Here is a 24,086-nt window from a genome sequence, read left to right on the forward strand (position 1 = left end):
AGCCATAAGGGGTCTTTATATAGTTGGGCTATTAGGGTTATCTAACAAGGAAACCCTAATTTGGATGCTTAAGCCCTAAGCAACCCAGAGACTCCTTTAATTAAGCCCATGGACGATTTCCTTATGGGTTTCCCATTAGAATTCGTCCATCCCTTAATATAAGGCAATCCATGGCCCAAATTGCAATTATCCTATAATTACAATTCCAGTCCCTTAATTTTAATTAATCTCTTTTAGTCACAAAACTAATTACCAAATAATTATTGACTAATATTAATTAAACAATATGATTTCTCCTTTAATATATTATTCTCATAATACATTAATAAATCATATTTAACCCTTACTCTCCATAAATCATCCTATCAAGTTGCTTTGGTGAAGGCAACCCAAAAGGACCATGCACCATCGGGTCAAGTACATACCAAAATAGTTATGGACTTAGACACTAATCCAACAGTAGATGAGGAAAATAATGATGAGTAAGAGGAATAGACAAAGTCAGGAAGCTTTGTGGACTTTTTATTATGATAAGGCCTCAATGGTAGGGGATCCTAGTGATCTTCAGGCAGATGATCAACGACATGTGTTGGATCATCAATGTCAATGCTAAACGGATCAATATTACGAAGCTCCTATTGGGTTGTATCATGTGACTAAACAGGAATGCTATAGAAAGGAATGTGCTAAAAAGTGACATTACGAGATATATAGAGTTTATGATTTGATAGATCCTAACACCGATAACCTTTCTAACCAATATTGTATCCTAGAAATACACAAAGAGCTGATTTTGAAGACAACTTATATCAATCTACATGAGTCTTCAAGACAAAACAAGTACACCCAAAAACTCGTAATGAAGAATAATATGGAAGGTGCCCAAACAACATTTCATTATAAAGAGACTTCCCCGAAGTGTGCGCAGTAGGAATACGATTAATAACGTAAGTGGCGGTATAAACAACTTCTCCCCAAAACATATTAGAACTTGAGCAGAAAGTAACAAAGATCTTACGGTTTAGCCTAACAATCCGTTTAGCCTAAGTCACAATGGATAGGTAGTGTTCCTCCCCAAGTTATTAATGACTTTCCTTACATGTCATCTACCGCGTAGCAATCTCCTAACACTCTGTTTAGCCTAAGTGTAGCCACTACTATAAAAGTGCTTTTTAAAGAGGACAAAAGTTGTCTCTAAAAAGCAAGGTTCTAAATAACGTAAGGCGTGACTTCGCAGCAATGTCAAGTTTCAAGCTTTTTCGAGCTATGGCGAATCACGTCGTTTGTAAGGCGTGTCATAAGGCGGCAAATTTGTATATATATATATATATATATATATATATATATATATATATATATATATATATATATATATATATATATATATATATATTCTATTATTATTCATTTTTATATACATATATGACTTAAGGCAACAATTTGTCAAAGTTCGACGACAACTACAAACCTTGGAATCGTAGCGAGCCATGACGAGGTTTTTAAAACCTTGCTAAAAAGTGACATACTACGGTTACAAATAATGTCCTCACAATAGCCCTATAGCTAAAAGTTTTTAATACAACATATTTGTTGTCTTCAAAGGTTGTTCCTATTTGTGACAAAGTTTGTCTCTAAATGTAAATAATTATTTTAATATTTAATTTGTTTTAAGACTATAACTTATCTCTAAAAGTAATTAATTATTTAAATAATTAAATATTTTTAAATACGAAAATTATCTCTATATTTAAAAAGAATAATTGCTCTTCTTTGGAAGTGCTTTCCAAAAGGCCCACCGGATTTTCAAACCGTCGTTACCACTTGCGAGTCATCTCACCCTTTCAGTCCACCGCAAAGGTTTTCTCATTTTTGCCTTTCCGATCTCCGTCTTCAAAAATACTTTCCAAATCCTCAAAATCCTCTCATTGTTGGAGCACTCTGGTTTGCCGTCAGAAAATATCTCCAACGTCGGAACTCTATCGTTGCCGGAAACCTCAGTCATTCAAAACTTGAAACTGTGATCATTCAGCAAGACTCACTCTTCGTCGGCGAGCTCTCTCCATTTCAACGTCATGGATCGCCGATTTTTTTTCCGGTATCTACGACATGCGCTGTAAGATTTGGATAGTACAACTGGAACGTACTTGAAGATGATAAGATTCCGGCAGTCGCCTTCACCTAATGAAAAGCTCCTTCTCATACGTTGATCTGGTTCGTTAAAACAATTAACTATTTGCTTCTAACACGACTTCTACCTTTCAAAATTGCCATTGTTTAAAGCTTTGTCTATTAGGGTTCTTGTCACCGAACTGCATTGGATGCTTAAGATCGGGTTTTGCCAAATCAAGTATCTCTTTCATTTGTATATCGAATGAGTTTCAATTCCTTAGTGCTCTTAATTCATCTTTTAGGCTCCTTAAGTTGTACCTTGAATAAACTTTTCTGTTTTAAAATGCTGAACCTGTGTGACAAACTCATAAATCATTACATTACATGTTTGATGTTCCTCCAAGTATCACATCATCTTCAAAAGCAAAAAAGAAAAACATAACTTAACATCAACCCATCAAGATAATGTAATAAGATCTATACAATACAACGAAAAACAACAGTTTAGTTCATAAGTTTAACAAACCATAGAGCATAGACTCGTATAATTCCTCAATAAAACATAGAAAAACAACACACAGTTGTATTAGAGTCGAAATAAATAAAAATAGTATCCCAAAAACACACTTCTACTCGTTCTTCCATGCACACAACACCAAAGAAAAACCCAAAGTTTGTGAATGTCGATCTTTACTCATAGTCGACCAAGAAGGATCATCACTCCCCCATAATTTCTCAGCTGAAAGACAAGTCTGAAACAAAAAGACCGCATTGCCCATAAATTTCTCAAATAGCCAACTATGAACATCCCAATAAACTTCCACTGGCAACCCATCAACTAAAATAGTATAATTTCCTCTAAATTTCCATTTTAAGCACTTCACTTGCATTACAGGGTTACCATCTATTCGTATCAACAAATACGAATCATTCATACACATCGTATCACATTCAATTGTTATATCATGAATCTGACCTTTTCCACAAAACTGTGCTCTTGTCGAATACGCCTTCTTCCCAAAAATATGTGCTCTTTTTGAAACAAAAACGGCATTTGGAACCAAACTTGTTGCATCTATCTTTTTGTGCACTTCCTTTTCCATATCTCCTAAAACCAGTATCAGTTCTTGGTTCATGGAAATAGCAAAATAGAAACCTTCGATTGGCTCAGGTGAAGAATCGAATTTTGCGTATGATAAATCCCAGTAAATACCAATCAACTTTGAACCCACTTCTAGATTCCTATACCCTCTTCTTTTAGAGAACAACCATGGCTTAATGTCGAGTTTGCATAGACATTGGTTGTTTGAATCGTTGATTTCAACAGAAAGACTTTGACCCATTAAGGTTTTAGTCCAAGTGAGAGTGATGATGAAGTATGAGAAATTACGCATTCGACACTGGTAAACACAAGTCACGAGATTTTGAGCAATTCTGTTGGTGGAAGTAGTAGTGGTGATATCACCTGATGAAGAAGAAGATCCGGCCACTTGAATGCCATTTTCACCAAAACAAGAAGGAAAGTCCCTCATTGGTGGTTATAATCTTTAATTAGAAGAAACTACAAAACCCACCCTTACCTCCAATCCAAAGAAGAATTTATGGGTAACCTCTCAAATCACCCAAAATTCAAGATTTCTTGAAGTTTTAAAGATTCAAGATTTCTTGAATTTTCTGAGAAAAGATTCAAGAATGATGTCATTGGTGAAGAAAATGGTTTCACAATGTGTGGGTAACTTTCTAAATCAACCAAAACTCAAGAGTTCTTGAACTTTGAGAGAGAAATTCAAGGATAAGATTATTGTTGAAGAAACCGGGTTATGGGTGAGAAGAAAATAGGAATTATGCAGCTTCTTTTATTCACTCAATTTCTCTCTCACACAGAAACACAGTGGCACCACCGGAATGAGTGGGAGTTTTCATGCTTTGGGTGTCTTTTTATGATTGACAATTTAGCGTAATAAATGGTGTTTATGAAGATGTTGTGGATATGAAAGGAGTCATGCTAAAAAGCTATCATTTTGATCATGAAAAGAGGGAACATCTAGAAATGGGGGATTGTTAGTGATTATGGGTACTACTGTTTTTTTTATCATACAATTACAAACCATCATTTTCGTGATTAAAGTGATCATTTGATGGACCATGTCATTGAATTTGACACTTTATGAGCTCCCAGCTTAACTTAATATCTAAATAACACAATTTTTGGTTTCAAATTGATATTACTAATCCAAATAATCTTTTTAATATTGTGTTGGTTTTCTAAGTCCGTATATGGCGGAATTGATTGATAAAAAGGCCATCGACCTCACGTCCTTGCATTATCAATTATGTGTGAAAGAAGCAACAATAAGGGACCAAGGATCTGTCGCCTCCGATTTAAAAGAAAAAACAAGTTATACATTCTAATTTTCTATATAATGTCATGAATAGGTAAAGAACTATCTTTTTTTTTTAAATAACAAAAAAAATATTATAAAGTATATATAATTATATATCATCAAAAGGTAAGCAACTAGATTTTTTGTCTACAATACCATTACAAACCGTAAACATTAAGATATTTTGTGACTAAAAAGTTAACAGTTGCTTAATGTTTGTTTTTTTTTACTGTGTAGTGTAAAATGTAAATAACGTGTCACTTATATATAAATATAGAACATTACTATTTTTCAGTTAAAAAGTGATAAATTTGTTTAAAAACGTCATATAAAATAGCGCAATGTTGAAATAAAGTTTAAAAACCTTTACTCAAGAAAATATAAATTCTGAAAATTAAAATCTCTTTTTCTCGTCAAATTAGTAACTAGTACAAAAATATTAAGCAAAATTTGACCATAACAAAAAATAACAATGATTTAAACCGGTTCACAATTAGAATTAAGAATGAAACCAAATCCCAAAAGTCAAATAATGTAAAATAAAAACATAAAATAGTTTTGGTTCAACGTCAAAACTGGTTTTAAGTTGTACCAAATTCAACCGAACTCAATAATCACGTTGTAAAATAATTAAAACCCATAAACCTATTCGTGTTTTTTTCATGTTCTGATTTTTTAAATCAATATACAAATCGGAATATGACAAGCCATAATAACTCGAATTTGTTTTTGCCATGTGTAGTTTGTATAGGTGAAGCAACCAATTGTTTTTTCTTGTAATATCACTAAGTGGCATACCAACTACTAATATTATTTGGTCAATAGCCACAAGGTGTAATATAGGTGCTTTAGCATTTTGATATTGACATTATACCAGAAGAACCCTTCTTACTTAGTATTCTCACAATAAATCACCATGGATGATCCTTCAAGATTGAGTAATGGGGTGGCTTCAATCTCTCTTCTCCCCTTTCAAGATCCTATGGAACCGAATTCAGTCAACACACATCCGTCGTCACAAACGTAAGTATTTTAATCAGTTTTGAAGACAGAGAGTGTGGTATTGTTTTTGGTTTGATATTTTATGATGATGTTTGGATTGTGTTTTTGTTTATTTGTAGGTAATGGATTATACGTGTTGTATGAAGATGTAAAGTGTTGCTCATGTGAAGATGTGCAAATGTTGTGGTCGATGTTGGTTGGACCTGAAACTAGTTTTGTTATTTGAAATAAAAGTGCATATATATTGAATACAATATTTTTCAAATTGTTGTAAACGATGTGTCTAGTTAGTGCCTTTTTTGTTTGTGTAAAGAATAACATCGTACGTCTCTATGACATATTTGATTGTGTTGTGTATCGGTAAACCGTTGTAAAAGATGTGTAATTATGATGTTAGTATATGATCTAAGTTTCGATATAATTGTTTGTATTTTAGATCATATAGCTTTTGATTTCCACATTTGAACTAATTGCACAAATGTGTCTTATTTTTAGAGATGTCTAAATATGCTTAAGTGAAACTAAGACCTAATAATGAAAAGTAATTTAAATGAAATTTAATTCGATATGTATCCTAGTTTATAATCGATTCGAGTCCCTAACTAAGTCAACTAGTGTAATACTTGAAAGTTGGTCGGGTTGATCGATGAAGAAACAAATGACAAATTATATTTTATTTTATAGCATTAAACATGATCTCTTATAGGTTAATGCTTGGCTAATTTGATTATCAAAAATAAAACTTTACCTTTCTACATGTTAATTTTTGGTCATATATTTTTTATATTTTTCAAACAACAACGTTTTAATATAAAGATTGGCAACACAACACTATAAATGGCTAGAATTTTCAAAGTATAGTGTATTAATAAGAAATTTACTAAAAGTAAAATGCTATAATTAAATAAAAATTTCAAAGTACAAAACCTTAAGTAGAAAAAATCATTATGACCCAAATTAACATAATTTATATGAAACTCACATTATTGATGAGGCGTTGATGCGGTGGAGGTCCATTTTCAGAGCCACCACTGTATAACTCTAGAAGATTTTTGCTTTTTTATAGTGTTTGTGTTTTTATGCTTTGAATATCAACTTTTTCTAGAAATATAGAAAAATTATATTTGAAATGTGCAAGTCCATTTTCAGAACCACCACATAAACAAAGTTTAAGAAGGCTGGAACAGCAGTGACAATCTTAGTATAAAATTATAAAGATGTTTTAATCAATGCCTATTTGTTTTTAACCAAAAATAGGGAAAAAAAAATTTATCCCGCTTTCTTGGTGGGAAAACAAGATGATCGGAAATAGTGTTGGTATTTTGTGAATAGATGAGACATGGAATAATTTTTTTTTTACTTGTAGGTGTATTATATCATCATACTCACATGAATCAAATATAAAAAATTCAATTAGTTTCTAATTTTATTTTCATACATATCTTCAATTTGCTATTCCATTCACGTAAATAGATTTAAAACATGACATGTTAGTCAGATGTTTAAACATACTAGCATGTAAACTCAATAAGGCATTCTAACAACATTAAGTAACATAAAAGAAATCTATTTATAAATTAGATTGGATAAATATGATACTTTGATGTTTAAGAATGACATATTACAAATTCTCCCTATATAAAGACTAATAAAAACACGTTATATATTTTATTTAACTCTTCTTTATTTTCAAAATTAAGATGTTAGTATATACAAATCAATGAAAGTATAATGTTATAACTTTTTAAAAATAGAATATTTTTATAAGAAAAAAATGTACAATGATACTCCATACTTGGATTTTGTTGTAAACAATCCAATGTTTTTTCATAGATGCAAAAATAAAACTTAACTACATCAATCGCTGCTACACCTTCTTTCTTATTCGTTGGTCCGATTGGGTGAATCATAATAATTAAAGTCACATGCTCATAACATTTTAGTATGAGGTAGTTTTTCTTGATGACATTTCTATTATTAAGTTGTTTTTTAAAAGTTAAATGTTGAGACGTTCCCAAAACATTAAACATTTGACTTTTCAAAGTTTGCCAAAAAGTAACAGAATTTAATAATATGAATAGTTTGATTAAAGTGTAATGAAATAACAAAAGTAGAAGGCGACATGCATTTTAGGCCATGAATGATAAATTGTTGGTTACATTAGCGTGTATCTTTCTTGTCAACTTGATATCTACTCATCAAAATTTGAATATAGTGTCATCAAGATCAAATTATTATGTCACACGTATTGGTAAATAACAAGGTTATGCTAGTAACACAACTTTACGGGTAGAGTGAGATACATATTATGGGCATGTTTTCAATTAAATTGATCTCGATAATTATGAGGAATTTTATGCATGCAAATGAGACAAATTTTCTGTGTATTAAAAATTGATTGTGTAGTGGAAAATACTTTCTGTGTATTAAAAATTGAACTTTGGTGACAAAAGATTAAAAGTTCACAACTTCACATGAACGTAAATGGGCTGGGAGGGTAATGTTTTGTCCAAATATCGGCCCAGCCCACAATAAGAACGAGGCATATGTTTTCTCGGACTACAAATGCATTGCAATTTAATCGTAGGGTTTGCAATCTCTCTTTGTCGACTACTCAGCGCCAGCGGAACAAAGAGCAACAGCCGTCGTCGATCGGAGTAGCTGATCTGAGGTTTGTCCCGCCGTGATTTCTTATTTATAGGACACTTATTGCAGAACATGCTTTCATAAATCTCCCTGTGTCGCTCTATTTTAGTCGAATAATCAATTGTTTTCTCGAAAAGGGTTAAAATTTTATTGGTGTAATAGTACGAGGGAATTCTCATTCACCAGCTTGTAAATTAGTTAGCAGGTAGGGAAGAACACAGTTCTTTGTAGCTGTATAGCTGTTAACCTATTAGTTTTCGCGTAAAGTAATGTAGTACGAATCACATCGTGCTCTGTGTAGCTGTCTAGATGTCATTTAATAGCGTATTAGTCTTTCTGGTTGCATAATATTACATTTCGTTAGAGTCCTAAGGCCGTGTGAACTATCGATTTTAGATTTTAGGGTTTCTTTTGGTGTTAATTAACTTCAATTGACCTTCTGTCTCAGATGAAGGTATTTTTTGTATGTTAGTATTGTAGTATTGTTTAATCATATGCCTTAGACTGTAGTCGGTAGATGTATGGTTGTTAAATTAACTTCGTATCGTTTTTTTTTCTGGTTTATTAGTGTCACATTTCTATACAGACCACGATGCCTTTGTGAAATGTGGATTTTTGACTGTATGTTCTTGTGTTAGAAGTTTGCTTTTAGTTTTGCTTATGTCCTTACAGCAATTTCTGGTTGTTGACATGCGCAATGAGTCTGCACTGGTTAAATGTTCATACCAATATTTGCAAATTTCTTAATAGTTTGGAGATTCAGTATCATCTTATTAAACTTGATCTGCAGTGAAACATGGCAGACACCAAGGCAGTGACAATTAGAACAAGGAAGTTCATGACAAACAGGCTTCTATCCAGGAAGCAATTTGTGAGTTTTGCTCATCTGCAGCTAACTTTGTTCTATAATTTTGTTAATGTTTTTCATGCTTATAATTCTTGTGTTGATTTAGGTCATTGATGTTCTACATCCAGGCAGGCCCAATGTCTCCAAGGTTTGAACTTTCTTTAAACCCCTTCATATGTGATTATTTTCATCAATCTCTTATGTGTTTTTGTTTAAGTTTAAGTAATATCTGTGAGATATGCCAAGATTTGTTTCTAAATCCACTAAATTGGCTTCTTGCCTTTTTTTGGTGTGAAGGCTGAATTGAAGGAGAAATTGGCTAGGATGTATGAAGTGAAAGATCCAAATTCCATTTTTGTATTCAAATTCAGAACTCATTTTGGTGGTGGTAAATCAACTGGTTTTGGTTTAATTTATGATTCTGTTGAGAATGCCAAGAAGTATGAGCCAAAATATAGGCTTGTCAGGGTAACTCTCTAAACTCTTTTTATATCATCTCTGTATCTACTTACCAAAATAAAGACCTAAACATTGTCCATTTGTTTTTGTTTCCTAAAACTTTATAAAATAATGCAGAATGGACTTGATACCAAGGTTGAGAAATCAAGGAAACAGTTGAAGGAAAGGAAGAACAGAGCAAAGAAGATTCGAGGTGTAAAAAAGGTCAGTCCTCAACTTGAACTTTCTTGTTTTAAAATTTAAACGATTAACTTTTTGAACAATCTTTGTGCACAAATTCAAAAAGTTTTACCTTTATTTACTATTCTTGTGTCATCTATTTGGAATCATGGCATCTGTTTGTTATAAGTTAGCTGAACTTTCTTATAAGTGTATATTTAAATTTTGCAGACCAAGGCTGGGGATGCTGCCAAGAAGAAGAAATAAGCTTAAAACTGATCATGCTTATTTACTTTCTTGTGTCATCTATTTGGTTCTCATGTTGCAACTTTTTTTTTTTTTTTTTTTTGTCTGTTACTTTCAAGTACTGATTTTTGGCAGTTCATTTTGAGATGTGTCAGGCTTTTCTCTTAGATTCTTTAATTTAGAAATTTGAGAATTGTAGTTTGCTCAAAGTTTTGATGTCTAAATTTCTTTATGTTTCTTAATTAGGTCTTTGGTTGAGTATTATATTTGTGTTTTTTTTACTTAATACATAACGAGCAACTTAGTAGCAAAAAAGTAAAAGATATGAGGTTTTTAGCTAAAGTATGAGTTTTTAACATGATTTTTAGCGCATTTTTTGAGATAAAGTTTTATTAAAGATGCGTTCAGTTTACTATTTATCTCACAATATAAGTATTGTGTTTAGCATCAAAAAATTGTTAGTGTTACCTTTGAAGGGCGCCGTTTATGGCTTGTTTTGTAAGCATATAATTTGACGATCGCTACCAATAAAAAAAAAAGATTAATCCTATTTCTGGTTGTTTGTGGTATTTACCACTGTCATTGGTTGTGAGATAAGGTACGTAACCCTAAGTATTCACAATAAAGTTTTTTTATTTTGAAAAAGCAAACAAAAACACTTTCTATTTTTCTTTATTATTATTTTTTTAGAACAACTAACTTAGTCTTAGATCCAATGTTTTAAAACCCGGTTTTTTAGTTGACCTGGTATGATGACCGGTTCACAAGTCAGCTGGTTCAACCGTTGGATCAACCTTTAGGGTGTTTTAATAAATAAAAAATGTATGCATATATATATATAGAAAAATCATGACTTTGTTGTCCTAATTTCAAATACTAAAAAACATACCAACATGCCCACATTACAATAATCCAAATACATTTAAAAGTCGCAAAGTATAATATCAAAACAAAATATAATTTTAGACGAATCCAAATGTGTTTCAATCAAACCAAATCATTGATCTTGAGACATTGGAATGTTAAAAGCATTAATCTCAGAATCACTTAGTAGTTGAATTGAGACATTGGAGTGTTAAAAGCATTAATCTCAGAATCACTTAGTAGTTGAATTTCAGTGTTAACTTCATCATCACCAACACTAACATAGGACCATCTGTTTTAACAATATAAAAATGTTATATACAATGTTACATAACAGAGTAATAATATATATATATATATATATATATATATATATATATATATATATATATATATATATATATATATATATATATATATATATATATAAAAGAGAGAGAGAAATGAAAATCTCACATTCTGTTTGAGAAGCCGGTTTATGCTCTGGCATATTTTCTAACTCATTGTAATCAAGTTCACCTTCCAGCTCTTCTTCAACCACTCAAAAATCCGTTTTGTCAGTATTTTCATAGTCAAGAGGATTATAAACCCTCTTATCAATCTTGAATCTACAAATACTAGGGATGAGCATTGGAACCGGGTATCCGCCTTTAGAACCGAAATCATCTTAGAACAACCGGTTCCGGTTCTCATTTTTTTAGAACCGCTACCCGCTAGATAACCGTCGGAACCGATATATATATATATATATATATATATATATATATATATATATATATATGAGGTAACACAGTAGCTTTAGACTTGAGCTTTTCAATTTACCATTTATATGATGTGTACAGATGCATGATAACGTATATACACTATGTATGATTATATGTTAATTATCTTGTTTATTTTCCATATTTGCCACCAATTTCAAATCGTCATTTCTCTGTTTATACATTTTAAAGCATTTACATATATAATTGTTAATGTTAATGTTTATTGATTTTAAATGTTTGTTTATTAATTCTTAATGATTAATCTATGAGAAAATGACAAAAATAACCATTTACACTAATGACATTACAAAAATAGCTAAAAGATATCGAAATTACAAAATTAGCCAACGATTTCGCAGATGGAGATGCCCCATCTGCGAAATCAGCATCTCATCTGCGAATGTACAAGCACCTAAAGCACAGCTGTGCTTTAGGTGCTTGTACATTCGCAGGTGGTTTTTTTTAATTTTTTGTGTATATATAGTGGTAATTTCGCAGACGGAGAAGGTCCATCTGCGATTTACTCTCACTCTATCTGCGAAATTGTGATTTTTTTGTATTTTTTTTTTAATTTGACTATGAAATTAATTGGTTTGACTACGAAATCATGTTGCTATATAAAAAGTTTTGTAGAAAAATAGGTTGTTATTTGTTTAGGAAGTTTCTCTACGATTTGCTCAAAAAATGATTGAATATTTGGTTTGTCTTGTAACCGGTGGGAGATGGCAAGTTAATGGAACTAATCTGGAATACATATGTCCACAGGGAGGTATTTATGAACTTGCTTTGATATTTTCTGAGTATATTAGTTATAGTGATTTTGTATCTTTGGTAAGAAGCAAAATTGGTTTGTTAGACAAATATAGAATTGGTCTTCGTTTCCACCATCCCGAAATAAATTATTATATAGCTATAGTTGAAAACATGGAAGTTAGAATGTTGATAAACGTAATCAAATGTAGTGGAGGAAGGGCTGTGAAAGTGTTTGTGGTGGTTGATGAAGTTGAGGAGGTTAATGGGGGTGGTGAAATTGGAAACCAGCTTGTTGGTAATTTATGTAATTATAAAGGGAGCAACGATCCGATAGGTACTTTCAATACTCCTAGTGTACCTCAGTTTCACAGTGTTGCTGAAAATGTTAATGTTAGTTATTCACCTATTCACTATGTGGATCCTGAGAATTACAAGTATGTTGGTGATGATGATGTTGGTACTTATCTTGATGATGTGGGTGGTCGTTGTGATGATGTTGCCGAACAAGAAGTTAAAGTTATAAGTAGGCGTGTAGTAGATAGAACTAAAAAGAAAAAAAAAAATAAGTCAAAAAAATGAAAAAACCCATGTTTACGGGTATTATGTTGATGTTGGTGATGTATGTTTAGATATAACCGAGCTACAAAGCAATTCCGATAGAGATGAGTTGGGTGATGAAGTTAAAGCTAAGTTTCCCGATACTTTTTTCACGGTATGCCCCCTGTACCAGCATGGCCAGTTGAGATTAATGAAGATATCCCAACACAGATGGTAAACATGAATCTTCAAAAGATTCAATGTGAGAGTATATTTAAGAACAAAGAACTTTTAAAGCGATGTATTGGTAAAAAATGTCTTCGAGAAGGTTTCCAGACGAGGACAAGTAGATCCACCAAATCAAGGTATGAAACTGTGTGTGTTTCGAAAAATTGTTATTGGTTCCAAGTGAATAAATTTGTTGATGTACACACATGTTCTTCAACATTGTTGCAACCTAATCATCGACAAGCAAACAAATATGTTTTGGGTGAATATGTTGCTGATGTTTTGGCTGAAGACTATAGTAGAGTTTATCGGGGAAAAGAAATTGTTAATGATATAAATGCTCAATTGAATATCAATATCTCATACCATCAGGCATGGCGTGCGAAGCAATATGCATTGTTGTCGTTAAGGGGTATGAAAGAGGATTCTTTTACCAAACTTCCGGCGTATTGTCACAACTTGGCCAAACATAATCCGAGTACTGTCACACATATTAAAATATATGCTGATGATCGCTTTGAGTTTTTGTACGTCGCACTGGGTTGCTCAGTTAGTATTATCATATTATATTAATTTTTTAATATTTATTTTGGTGTATTTTAATATATATATACAATGTATTGTAGGTACGCGCTTTTGTCAATTTTTGTAAGCCGACCCTAGTAGTAGATGTAGCTCACCTAAAGGGCGAGTTCAAAGGTACCATGTTACTTGCAATTACTAAGGACAGACAAAACCAAATATTACCGGTTGCATATGGTATATGCAAAAATGAGTGTACCGATTCTTGGACATGGTTTTTTCAAAAACTACGTGATTGCATAGGAAATGTGCAGGAGCTTACAATTATATCTGCTAGGTCTCCATCTATAGCAACATCCGTTGCCAACATTTTTCCCCACGCTCATCATGGAATATGTGGTGTCCATTTGTATTTCAACATAGTATCTAGATTCGGCAAGAGTAAGACAGTTAAAGGAATTTTTTGGGAGGCGTGTAGGGCGTACACAGTTGATAATTTTGATGATGCCATGGATGTTATGAAAAAGACAAAAGAACCAGTATGGGAGTACTTAAAAAGTATAAATCCAGAAACTTGGTCAAGAGCACATTTTAAAGGGAACCGATACAATCTTATGTCGTCCAACAATGCGGAGTCTATAAATGCATTATCTAGACACGCACGTAAGGTGCCAATACTTATGTTGATCAATTTTTTTCGTGCTACAATGCAACAATGGTGGTTTCAAAGACGTAACTTTGCAGGTATTAAGTAAATTTCTAATATTAATGTTTTATTAATTTTGATGTTATTGATCTTAACTTCTTCATTTTGGCTCTTTTTTTAGCGGAAGCAACAACAACACTTACCCCTTGGGCGGATGAAATTGTAAAAGAAAATAAGAAAACTTTTACCAAAGGGGATGTTCGCATGATCTCAAATACGAAATGCGAGGTCAAAAAGGGGGCACAAAATGTGATTGTTGATTTCAAACATATGACATGTACATGTAGGCATTGGCAACTTGATGGGATCCCTTGTGGTCATGTCATAAGATGTTTAACAGTGAACAATTACCAAGACTGCTCGAGGTATGCATTAAATGCTTACTTTACCGAAACACTGAGGAAAACATATGAGGAATCAATAAACCCTCTGCCAAAGCCATCCGAATGGGAGATCCGCGATGATTTGATGATTGTTAAGCCACCAATAATGGATAAACGTCAGCCAGGCAGACCAAGAAATGCAGACCGCATTCCATCCCAAGGCGAGGGTCCAATTATAAAAGAGTGTTCTACATGTGGTCAAATAGGACACACGAGAAATAATTGTACTGGAAGGGCGTCCGGTAGCGGAGCACGTCACATAATTTCTACTGCAGAAATGACATTTAATATTGGTGGTTCAGCGAGTTGCTCACAAACCTTTAACGCTAATTTTGATATAAAACAACCTTGAAATTAAGACTAATGACGAGTTGTTAACTTATTATGTATTGTAATATTTTTATTAAATCTTACAAGACATTGCTATGCTTTCATATTTTTGTTTAGTTTGTTGATTATAACAATTAATGAAGCCTTTATTTTATAAAATATAGTTTGTATAATTTTTTTAACAATTACAACTTGTTATTTAAAAAAAAAACAACAAACGATCCTTTTGCAACCTAATCTGTATCATGATAATATAACAACAATTTTGTAACTAATTTTTAATAAACTTGATCTATAAGCGGTATTTATACATACTAGACAGTAATGACAAGTCCAACTTTGAAATGATTAGACAGTAATGCCAAGTTACTGTAGTAACCTGCAAATCGTAGTGGAACCCTTAAGTGACATGACATAAATGACAGTTTGACATGATAAATCACTGCATAAAGCTGAAAATCGTAGTCCAAATGTAACCATTTCATAGTCAAAGTTTTAATTCGTAGTTTATTTATTTATATAAATAGATGTTTAAGATCTAAACACCAAACACCCAAATCACCTAAACGAAACGAACTCCCATTATTAGAAATGTCGTCGAATGCAGCACGTTCTTCGAATGAAGTACCTGGTTCCAATTCTGAAAGGCCATGGACGACAAACGAGGTGTTAGTTCTAACACGCTGCTGGCTAAGTGTTAAGGATGGTGTATCGTTACTTGCTCCCCCACATTGCCTAATTGGTGATGAATGGACTCGCATAACATCTTTGTTTAACCATGAGATGGGAAAAGGACAAAAAAGATAAAAATCAGATGTTGTTACTAAGTGGATGGATGTAAAGGAAGAAGTGACATGGTTCAATCGAGCATGTAATTATGCGAAACGTAACAATGTTCGTTATCGGGATGAAGAAGAGTTCTTGGAAGTTGTTACAAATTTTTACATCTGTGAGCATGACGGCAGAGACTTCGAATATGAGGAAGTTTGGAAGGTTGTTAAAAATAAACAGTATTTCATGTAGACCGCTCTAATTTCTGTTAAGAATAACCCATGGACTTGTGTTTTACGTTAATGCTTTGTTCGTATTATGTCGTTGTTTTTCATGTAATTGGTGTAGGAGTGTTCGTTTGGATGGATCGGTTTGATCCAATCCAGTTAAGTAAATCCAAATAAATTTTGGTTTTTTATATGTTGATCCAAATAGTCCAAATAAAATTAAAATCCAATCCAAACCATCCGAATTACAATTCGGTTGGATCGGTTTTTGCAATTCGGTTTCTAAGAGTTAATTATATTAAGCTCAACATCAAAAATAAAGTTAACTTGGATTAATTTAAAAACAAATGGCTATTATAAAACCAATCATTAATATAATTCTTCAAAAGGACATAAAAATACGACAAAAACAAAATACATTTCAGCAAATGCACATTAAAAGTAATGGGCATAAAAACATGACAGAAACAAAATACATTTTAGCAAATGGAAATTCAAAGTATTGGAGATGAATTATTTAACAACCCAACAAAAAAACTTCATCAACTTCTTCATCACCACTAAAGTCCTGTCTTATAGATCGAGCATGCTGAAATCCCCCGTCATCTTATTCAACTCTAAAAAAAAGTAGAAACACATGATTAAGTTGTGAATTAAAGTTTACAAAATGAGAATAAAAACATCAAAATTAAAATACAATACATACCTTCATCAAGTTCTTCATTTTCATGTATCTCACCTTCATAATTTAAAGTATTATGGGATTTTCGGATCCAGTCTTGGGTACAGATAAGTACTTGAACCATTTTAGGGCTTAAAGAAGTCCTAAAAGAATCAAGAACTCGACCTCCGGTGCTAAAAGATGATTCTGATGCAACAGTTGAAATAGGGACAGCTATATCTCGAGCCATTTGCGAAAGAACAGGAAAGCGATTGCTATTTATTTTCCACCAAGTCAAGATACAAAATCCATTTACATCAGCCTCATTTTCTTCAGTTAAGTACTTCTCTAGTTCAGATTTCCCATCCACATTTCCTGATAAGCTCTTGAACTTTTTATACCTCTCTTTCATGTCACTTACAAGAGTTTCTTGCACATTATGCTTACTTACATGAGGATTTTTCTCATTAGACTTACCAGCAGTAGCAATTCTTTGATATGCATTGAATACTTCATAAGTTGCATCCTTAACATTCTTACTCATCTCAGATTCGTCATCTTGATTATGCAACTCAGAGAAAACAAACTCCACATATCTTAGTTTATGACGGGGATCAAGTACAACTGATACATAAATCAACATGTTCATTTTCCCAATGTCCCCCCAATACTTATCATATTTGTCCTTCATCTTTTTTGCCATTGAAACAAAATCACTGTTAGTGCTTTCAATCCAACCTCTCAAAAGACTATCAACATCGATAATCTCATGAAATAAAGTGTTAGATGTCACATATAGAGATCCTGAAATTCTAAGAGTAAGGTCATAAAAACTCTTAAGAAAAGTGACAAACATCTCAACCTTTTTCCAATCTTCTTCAACTGGAACACCTAATGTTTGGAGTTCAAAACAGAACCGAGGATCTTCACTTTCGAATCTTACAAATGCTCTTTTAAATTTTAAAGCACTACTCAACATCAAGTATGTCGAGTTCCATCTGGTGCAAACATCCAAGCACAAAGAGAATTTACTTTGAATTTTTTCAAATTCAATGCAAGACTTGAACTTTGTCAACCGAGAAGGTGAATTTCTGACATATTTAACAGCTGCTCTAACCCTATTGATTGAAAGACTTCCTTCCTTCAACCCATCTGTCACCACCAAATTAATGATGTGTGCAACACATCTCATGTGGAGATGTTTTCCCTTTAGTATATCAGTACCCCATTGTTCTACTCTTTTTTTATATAAGCTACAGCAGTGTCATTAGAGCTTGCATTGTCAACTGTGATAGTTAACAATTTATCAATCCCCCAATCCAACAAGCATTTTTCGATCATCTCACCAATTTGAATCCCTTTGTGACTCAATATAGGACAGAAATTCAAAATTTTCTTATGTAAATTCCATTCAGGATCAATAAAATGTGCAGTTAGACACATGTAATTGACCTTCTGTAATGAAGTCCAAGTATCAGTAGTGAGAGATACACGTTGTCCATTCCTAGCAAACCATCCCTGTAATTTCTTTTTTTCATCTAGGTACATCTGGTAAATATCTCTACCAATAGTAATTCGAGAAGGAAACTGAAATCTAGGGCAAGCAATTGACATAAAATGCCTAAAGCCCTCTTTTTGAACAAATCGGAATGATTGCTCATCTATGATTAACATGTGTGCCAGGCCTGATCTAATTGCATCAGAGGCATATCTCCAACAAGAAAGTGAACCCTCTCCTTCTTTTTCACCATTATTGCAGTGTAAGTTCAAAACAGTCTGTTGCGTAGCATGGTCGGGGTTATTGGGACATGACTTAGAATGCTTAAGAAGATTAGAGGTTCCATTTGTTATACTATCACAAGCAAAGGTTTTGTTAGGACAATACTTACATTTTGCTCGTGAGAAACCATCTTTGTCAGTGTACTTAATAAAATGATCCCAACCACTTGATCTTTGTCTCATTCGCTTTCACTTGATTGTGTCTTTCGATGGCTTATCTGGACTAATTGTTGCATCTTTAGTTGAACTTGGTTCTTGATTCATTTTGGTTTATCTGCATAAATGAAAAAAAAAAAACAAATTATGTTAAGCATTAGCTTATGTAATCTTAGACAATAATCAATAATCGTAACTCAAAATTGCAAAATACATGAACCTGATATGATATAAACGATTGAATCAATGGAGGTCTAAAGCAAGCACTGAATCAATTGTCGATTCAAAAGTTCACATGCTTCTTCTGCGCTTGCTGTGTTACTAGTCTGATTTTTTGGAGATTTTATGATAGATGTAAGATGATTGCATCTAAATATGAGGATCAGATCATAAGCGCCGTTTGATTTCCTTTGGCGTTTGAGTTCCATTGGCGTTTGAGTTCCTTTGTCAAAGTTTAATTTCTTTCCATCTATTGAGTATTTCTTCATTATAGATTGAAATTGGAAAATGGAATTAGGAACAAACGGCAGTCGGCAGGGGCATGGGATAAGGTTTGGGAATTTGGGATAATTACATCTCACGAGGATATTGAGTCTTTTGACATTTTATATCTTTATTTATATGAGAAAAAACATCATAAATGGTCCCTGTGTTTTCCCATATTCTGAAGTTTAGTCCCCGTGGTTTAAAAATCTCATGAATGGTCTCTGTGCTTTCAAAACTTTTTACAGATGGTCCTTATTGCTAACTCCATTAACTTTTGTCCGTTAATTGAGGGGCATTTTCGTCATTTCACACCACAGGGGCCATTTATGATCTTTTCAGTTACTTTTTTTAAAAAGAAAAAAACTAAATATAATTATTTAATATATAAACTCCCTCCCTCCCTCTCTCTCTCTCTGTCTCTCTCTCACAGATAAACAATCATAAAATGGTAGATCGTTTCTATCCAAATAAAATGTCAGAGTTCATCAAAGAAGAAGATCCACCTGAAACCACCACAAATCCCCTAACAAATACTCTATCTCTTCCCTACAACCTATTTTCCAATCAACTCAAACGAGCAACCTTTGACCTCAAACAAATTGTATTTTCTACTTCTTTATTCCCTTAATTTATGTTTTCTCCCTTTCTTCTTTGTTTTCAAAGTTACACACAGAGAAGAACATGAAACCAAGAACCACAAAGAACATGAAACCAAGAACCACAAAGAACATGAAAGACCTACCCCTTTTCGTCTCTTTACCTGAATCAAACTTTATTTCCCTTCTATCCTCTCTTCATTCACACAAACACAACCGATTTCAGTTTGATTCAAATTTAAGGCTCTGATTCAGAAGGGCCACCTTCTCATCACGTATTTTTTAGTCGATGTATAAATTGAGGAAAATATTTGGGGTGAATCAAAAATGCTTTTGAAGATATCTTGTCTTGCAGGTCCAAATTGAGGTAAATGAACATCTCCTCCCTTAGTCCCCTCTATGCTACCTCTATTCCTGTGTCCGTGGAATCAGTGAACAGAATTAGGGGCTTGGGGCAAATTGAGGAACACAATCCAATCTCAAGGTTTTCAATGAAATGGAGAAGAACAACAATTGGATGCAGATTGAATCATATTTCAATTAGGAATACACTAAAGAACTCGGTCTACAAAAATCCTTTCGTCTTCTTCAAATGGGATTTACAAACATAGAGCTTCAAACATGCAAAATCAAATCCGTTCTCTCCATCGAGCAACCCCCAGAACCAGTCGATTGTCTCTTGACCTCTCCCTCGCTCTCTCTTCGATGAATTCGTTGCTCACTGTGCCCTTGATTTTTAGATTCGTTGATTTAACTGAAGAAGAAAAAGAAGTCATCGTTGAAGATGAGGTATCGGGGGAAGTTGAAGTTGCAGGTGTGTTCAACGGATTCCAACACAAATGTGAGAGAGAGAGAGAGAGACAGATTTTATATATTAAATAATTATATTTAGTTTTTTTCTTTAAAAAAAATAACTGAAAAGATCATAAATGGTCCTTGTGGTGTGAAATGACGAAAATGCTCCTCAATTAACGGACAAAAGTTAACGGAGTTAGCAATAAGGACCATCTGTAAAAAGTTTTGAAAGCACAGGGACCATTTATGAGATTTTTAAACCACGAGGACTAAACTTCAGAATCTAAGAAAACACAGGGACCATTTATGATGTTTTTTCTTTATATGAAAAACCAAATAAAGTTTATTACATGGTATAAAAATATATAACATATAGATATTAAATTTAATGATCTATATTAAATATAAAAAATATAAATTAATAAATATAGAAAATTTAATCGGTTTTTTTGGACTATTCGGTTTAGTTTTATATATCCAAAACTAATCCAAAATTTTAATCCGGTTTTTTATTAGAACCAATCCAAAAATCCAAAAATCCAAACCAAATAGTCCAATCCAAATTGTCCAATTGGATAATTCGGTTTTATCCGAATACTGAACAGTCCTAAATTGTTGTAATGTTTGTAATGGTTCATGGAATCCTTGTTAGAAATGTACTCTGATGTATTGTGAAAACTAATGCAATGGGCATTTATTAATTCAAATTAATCATACGAGTTGCTCACATAGTAAACTAATTTAGATTTTAAACAAACGAAATACATACGAAATACATGAAAATAACCTAGTACATGAAAATAACCTAGTACTCACATAATAAACTAAAATAGATTTTAAACAAATGGGATATATTTCAAAATATTCCAAGGGGCTTCAAACTGGAATTCCAACCCGTTACTTAATGACTTGTACTCCTCCTTAGCAGTTTCCAAGATGACCTCCTCAGTAGCATTTAAACGGGTGTCATCAATTTTGGTATAAAGATCGTTGAATAATAGAACTTTGGTTTTCATTTCATACCATCTTGCTAAGATGTCTAGTTCTTCACGATCGTTTCGTGTAGCCATTTGGTTTTCAGCATTGAAAATATTGGTTAAACGGCTCCAAAACATTGGATCGTTCAACTTGCTTGTCTCGTACACATGAATATAAGCATGTGTAAGAACCAAGAACTTTTCATTGCTCCATGATATAGAACTCATTTTGATTGAAAGTAAGAGAGTAGAATATAAAAAACAATATTTGAACAGCTGTATTGGTTTATTTAATAAAGTATTTATGTAACATAAGGTCAATTTATAGTAGTTTCTACACAAAATCCCAGTCCAATCTTCTAATATGTCTGCAATTCATAGTCAAAATTAACTGACGAATGCAGTGTACTATACTTATAACACAACAGAGCACTGTTCGAGTTGACAAGTCATCCCTGGTCGAATGACAACACAATACATTGCTGCTTGAATTGACAAGCCATTGCAGCAGGAAAGTAAGGAGTCGTTATAAATAGATTTTAATATCCGTTGTAGTTGTTTCGTATTACTTCCCTCCTTGCAATTATGGACTCACCACATACATGGAGGAACGCAGAGGAGGTTGCTTTGGTTCAAGCTTGGATTATAACTGTAGAGGAGGATTTTCCACCGGGTCCCCCACAAGTTTGTGCTGGATCATTTTGGTCTCGTGTCTGTCATTTGTTTCCCCATTTAAGGGGGCGTACTCAATATCGAAGAAGAAAATATGTCAAAGCGAAGCATCTGGATTTGAAAATGAAGGTGAAAGAGTTTCAACGTATTTACAACGAGTTGGATAACGAACATGCAAATACGGATGAAGACATTCTACGGCAGGTGGCTTTGGAACTATACCGTTTTGAATATGATGGTAGCGAGTTTACCCACATAGATGCATGGAATCTTTTAAAGAATGTCCCTTATTTTTAATATGCATGTTGGTTAAGGTAATTGATTTTCGTTATTTAAGTTGCTTGTTGTTGTATGTGTGTAGTCGTTACTATTTAATAAACGTCCATTTCTTTTAATGTATGTTGTTTCCTCAATAGCCAATACATAATACGACATAAATTAAATAACTAATACATAATACGCCATAAAATATGAATGAGGTACATAAATAACTAATACATAATACGATATAAAAATATAAACAAGTTTCATGGATAACTAATACGTAACACGACACTAAAATAAAAACGGGGTACATAAAAAACTAATACATAATACTACATAAAGTATAAAGTCTACATGAATAACTACTGCATTGAGGGAGGTAACAGGACCACCGTTTCATTTGGTATTTCCCAATGCACATGTGATGGTATATTATTCACCAACTCAGAACCATATGGAAGTCGATACACATAATTAGTGAACTTGTAATCAACCATTCTGTTAATGGATTCAGATGTGCGGGTTCTTAGACATGCTATAGCATGGGCACATGGTATACCGCTTTTTTGCCATTTACCACAACTACATACCCTTCGTTCAAGTTGTATGTTGGTGGTGGCAAAATTGTCATCGACTTCAAATGTATCCCCATACAAACGTCTTGCATTCCAATTATAAGACTTGTTGACACATTTTTGAACCTTACTCTCAACGTAAGGGGTCAACCCACCAGACAATCTCCCTGTAAAATTTGATATTTTAATAAAAATAATAGCACATTAAAAAAACTAAATATAACAATCTCCCTTACCCGCCACGTTGGCCCGTTCAGCATACTTTGATTGTATCGACGTGGTGATTAACTCAATTATCGTTGTTATAGGAAACTCACGTGTGGATATAATTTGCAAAATTTCAGGGACGTCAATCGATTTAACATTGTAGCGTATTTTTGGGAAAAATGCTCGTGTCCATTTTGAAATCGGTATATCGTCAAGCCAGTAAATTGGACTCCTAAGCAAGGTGAAGAAAGGTGATTTCCTACATGCACTTTGCAACCTTTCCAAACACAAGTAAAAATCATCAATGCTATATGCATTGCATGACTTCCAAAACAACGATTCAACTTCCGTATTGTTATGTCCCACAGAGTCACGTATCTTTCGAGCTATATCTTTAGGACAATATCCATGATAGGAATCCGGGTAGGCACTCTGAACACCAAAGTCTATTTTATCACACAGGTTGCTTATGAAACCAACCTCTATGTCCTCACCTAAACAATCTTTTAACCTCATCATGAACCATCTTCATGATTCTTCACACTCTAAGGTTCCCAAACCAATTGATAAGAGTAGTGGTTCATGATTTCCATCTAAAGCCACTGCGAAGTACATTGTTGTCAGATAGCTCCCAATAAGGGGTAAATAACCCACATATATCAGCAGTATCATGCACCTAAGGAAGGTATGAATCTACATAAAAACGAACACATATTAGTGATGAGTAAAAACTAATCGAGATACATTACCATGAAATATTATATAACTCAATAAAAGAAGTATGTTATACCACGCAACCTAAAGCCACAAAACAGAATTGAAAGCGGTTGGTATCGGTTTTCTTGATGGCTGTGAAGGTATTAGGATTTGTTCTTTGAAGGTTATGCAAGAAAATTGGTAGTTGAGAAAAGCTTCTTTCGGTGTAAGTACTCATTTTCAAAACCGATGAAAGTGCTCTACAATCATCACACAAATGCAATA

At 33.1% G+C, this 24,086-nt stretch overlaps 4 protein-coding genes and 1 long non-coding RNA gene across 5 annotated transcripts; 2 read left to right on the forward strand and 3 right to left on the reverse strand.

Moving 5' to 3' along the window:
* Positions 1 to 2,466: 2,466 nt before the first annotated feature.
* LOC145007975 (uncharacterized) lies at positions 2,467 to 4,060 on the reverse strand. The gene has a single exon (XM_078966586.1). The coding sequence runs from the start codon at positions 3,639 to 3,641 to the stop codon at positions 2,739 to 2,741; it is 903 nt and encodes a 300-aa protein (XP_078822712.1). The 5' UTR covers positions 3,642 to 4,060; the 3' UTR covers positions 2,467 to 2,738.
* A 1,348-nt stretch (positions 4,061 to 5,408) lies between these two features.
* On the forward strand, positions 5,409 to 5,916 carry LOC145012956 (uncharacterized). The gene is made up of 2 exons (XR_013664765.1): positions 5,409 to 5,516; positions 5,615 to 5,916. It is a non-coding gene; the product is annotated as an uncharacterized LOC145012956 (long non-coding RNA).
* Positions 5,917 to 8,066: 2,150 nt separating this feature from the next.
* Positions 8,067 to 10,094, forward strand: LOC145013094 (small ribosomal subunit protein eS24z-like). Its single transcript, XM_078971894.1, has 6 exons — positions 8,067 to 8,166; positions 8,932 to 9,012; positions 9,095 to 9,136; positions 9,286 to 9,456; positions 9,565 to 9,651; positions 9,838 to 10,094. The coding sequence occupies exons 2-6, from the start codon at positions 8,938 to 8,940 to the stop codon at positions 9,871 to 9,873; spliced, it is 411 nt and encodes a 136-aa protein (XP_078828020.1). The 5' UTR covers positions 8,067 to 8,166; positions 8,932 to 8,937; the 3' UTR covers positions 9,874 to 10,094.
* A 6,454-nt stretch (positions 10,095 to 16,548) lies between these two features.
* LOC145009727 (zinc finger BED domain-containing protein RICESLEEPER 2-like) lies at positions 16,549 to 17,790 on the reverse strand. The gene is made up of 2 exons (XM_078968367.1): positions 16,735 to 17,790; positions 16,549 to 16,554 (listed from the first exon to the last, which is right to left on the reverse strand). The coding sequence occupies exons 1-2, from the start codon at positions 17,788 to 17,790 to the stop codon at positions 16,549 to 16,551; spliced, it is 1,062 nt and encodes a 353-aa protein (XP_078824493.1).
* Positions 17,791 to 22,685: 4,895 nt separating this feature from the next.
* On the reverse strand, positions 22,686 to 23,621 carry LOC145009728 (uncharacterized). Its single transcript, XM_078968368.1, has 2 exons — positions 23,135 to 23,621; positions 22,686 to 23,065 (listed from the first exon to the last, which is right to left on the reverse strand). The coding sequence occupies exons 1-2, from the start codon at positions 23,619 to 23,621 to the stop codon at positions 22,686 to 22,688; spliced, it is 867 nt and encodes a 288-aa protein (XP_078824494.1).
* Positions 23,622 to 24,086: the final 465 nt, after the last annotated feature.

Source organism: Lactuca saligna, chromosome 8, assembly GCF_052625555.1.
Source record: "Lactuca saligna cultivar CGN05327 chromosome 8, ASM5262555v1, whole genome shotgun sequence".
Taxonomy (NCBI): domain Eukaryota; kingdom Viridiplantae; phylum Streptophyta; class Magnoliopsida; order Asterales; family Asteraceae; genus Lactuca; species Lactuca saligna.

Coding starts and splice junctions, on each gene's coding strand:
- LOC145007975 (XM_078966586.1), bottom strand. CDS start 3,641: ATGAGGGACTTTCCTTCTTGTTTTGGTGAAAATGGCATTCAAGTGGCC.
- LOC145013094 (XM_078971894.1), top strand. CDS start 8,938: ATGGCAGACACCAAGGCAGTGACAATTAGAACAAGGAAGTTCATGACA. Junction 9,013..9,094: donor TTCTATCCAGGAAGCAATTT/GTGAGTTTTGCT, acceptor GTGTTGATTTAG/GTCATTGATGTTCTACATCC. Junction 9,652..9,837: donor AGATTCGAGGTGTAAAAAAG/GTCAGTCCTCAA, acceptor TAAATTTTGCAG/ACCAAGGCTGGGGATGCTGC.
- LOC145009727 (XM_078968367.1), bottom strand. CDS start 17,790: ATGAGATGTGTTGCACACATCATTAATTTGGTGGTGACAGATGGGTTG.
- LOC145009728 (XM_078968368.1), bottom strand. CDS start 23,621: ATGAGGTTAAAAGATTGTTTAGGTGAGGACATAGAGGTTGGTTTCATA. Junction 23,066..23,134: donor TGAACGGGCCAACGTGGCGG/GTAAGGGAGATT, acceptor CAAATTTTACAG/GGAGATTGTCTGGTGGGTTG.